This window comes from Penaeus monodon, chromosome 28 (genome assembly GCF_015228065.2).
Source record: "Penaeus monodon isolate SGIC_2016 chromosome 28, NSTDA_Pmon_1, whole genome shotgun sequence".
Classification (NCBI taxonomy): domain Eukaryota; kingdom Metazoa; phylum Arthropoda; class Malacostraca; order Decapoda; family Penaeidae; genus Penaeus; species Penaeus monodon.
Window position 1 is genome coordinate 37848547 of NC_051413.1, and position 1191 is coordinate 37849737.

The following is a 1191-nucleotide window of genomic DNA, read 5'->3' on the forward strand; positions in this document are numbered from 1 at the left end:
CTCCGGTGTTGCCCCTTTGGGCTGGTGTTGCCTTGGGGTGTGGTGTTTTCCGGTGTTGCCCTTTGGGTCTGGGTTCCTTTTCTTGGGGGGTTGCCCTTGGCTCTGGGGTTGGTCCGGGGTTGCCTTGGCTCTGGTGTTGCTCCGGTGTTGCCTTGGCTCTGGTGTTGCTCCGGTGTTGCCTTGGCTGTGGTGTTGCTCCGGTGTTGCCTTGCTCTGGTTGGGTTGCTCCGGTGTTGCCTTGGCTTGGTGTTGCAGTTGCTCCGGTGTTGCCTTGGCTCTGGTGTTGCCTTTGCTCCGGTGTTGCTTGGGCTGTGGTGTAGCACCGGTGTTGCCTTGGCTCCGGTGTTTGCCTTTGCTCCGGTGTTGCCTTGGCTCTGGTGTTGCTCCGGTGTTGCCTTGGCTCGGTGTTGCAGTTGCTCCGGTGTGCCTTGGCTCTGGTGTTGCTTCTCCGGTGTTGCTTGGCTCTGGTGTTTTCTCCGGTGTTGCCTTGGCTCTGGTGTTACCTTGGCTCTGGTGTTGCTCCGGTGTGTTGCCTTGGCTCTGGTGTTGCTCCGGTGTTGCCTTGGCTCTGGTGTTGCAGTTGCTCCGGTGTTGCCTTGGCTGCTGGTGTTGACTCCGGTGTTGCCTTGCTCTGGTGTTGCTCCGGGCCTTGGCTCGGGTTGCTCCGGTGTTGCCTTGGCTCTGGTGTGTTGCTTTGGTGTTGCTCGGTGTTGGCTTTGCTACCGTGTTGCCTGGCTCTGTGTGTTGCTCCGGGTGTTGCCTTGATTCTTGGCCTACCGATGTTGCTTTGCTCCGGTGTTGCCTTGGCCGTGCTGGTGTTGCCTTGCTCTGTGTTACTCACGTTGTTGCCTTTGCTCCGGTGTTGCTCTCTTTGCTCTATTGCTCCGTGTTGCCTGGCTCTGGTGTTGCTCTCTGTGTTGCTTGCCGGTGATTGCCTTGTCTTGATGTTGCTCGTGTGTTGCCTTGGCTTGGTGTACTACGTAGTCTATTGCTACGGCGTGCCTTATATTTTGTTGCATTTGTGTTATGATTGACTCAATATTGTATGTGGTTATAGTATGTCCGTTTTGACGGGTGGAGGCAATGCGAGTGTTTCCTCTCGGCCGTTACGTCGAGTGGCTCGTAGGCGAAGGAGGATCTGCTTTATCGGCCGCAAAATGTTGGAAGTTGTTGACTCAATATTTAAAATCG

The 1191-nt window shown here is 55.8% G+C and overlaps 1 protein-coding gene across 1 annotated transcript in view; it reads right to left on the reverse strand.

Moving 5' to 3' along the window:
- Nucleotides 1–1019, reverse strand: part of LOC119591199 (serine/arginine repetitive matrix protein 2-like) — a 6330-nt gene extending 5311 nt beyond the window's left edge. Inside the window, exons 1-2 of the mRNA XM_037939911.1 lie at nucleotides 842–1019; nucleotides 13–737 (exon numbers count right to left, since the gene is read on the reverse strand). Of these exons, the coding sequence (XP_037795839.1) occupies nucleotides 13–737; nucleotides 842–1019 (903 nt within the window). The remainder of the gene's footprint in view (nucleotides 1–12; nucleotides 738–841) is intronic.
- Nucleotides 1020–1191: the final 172 nt, after the last annotated feature.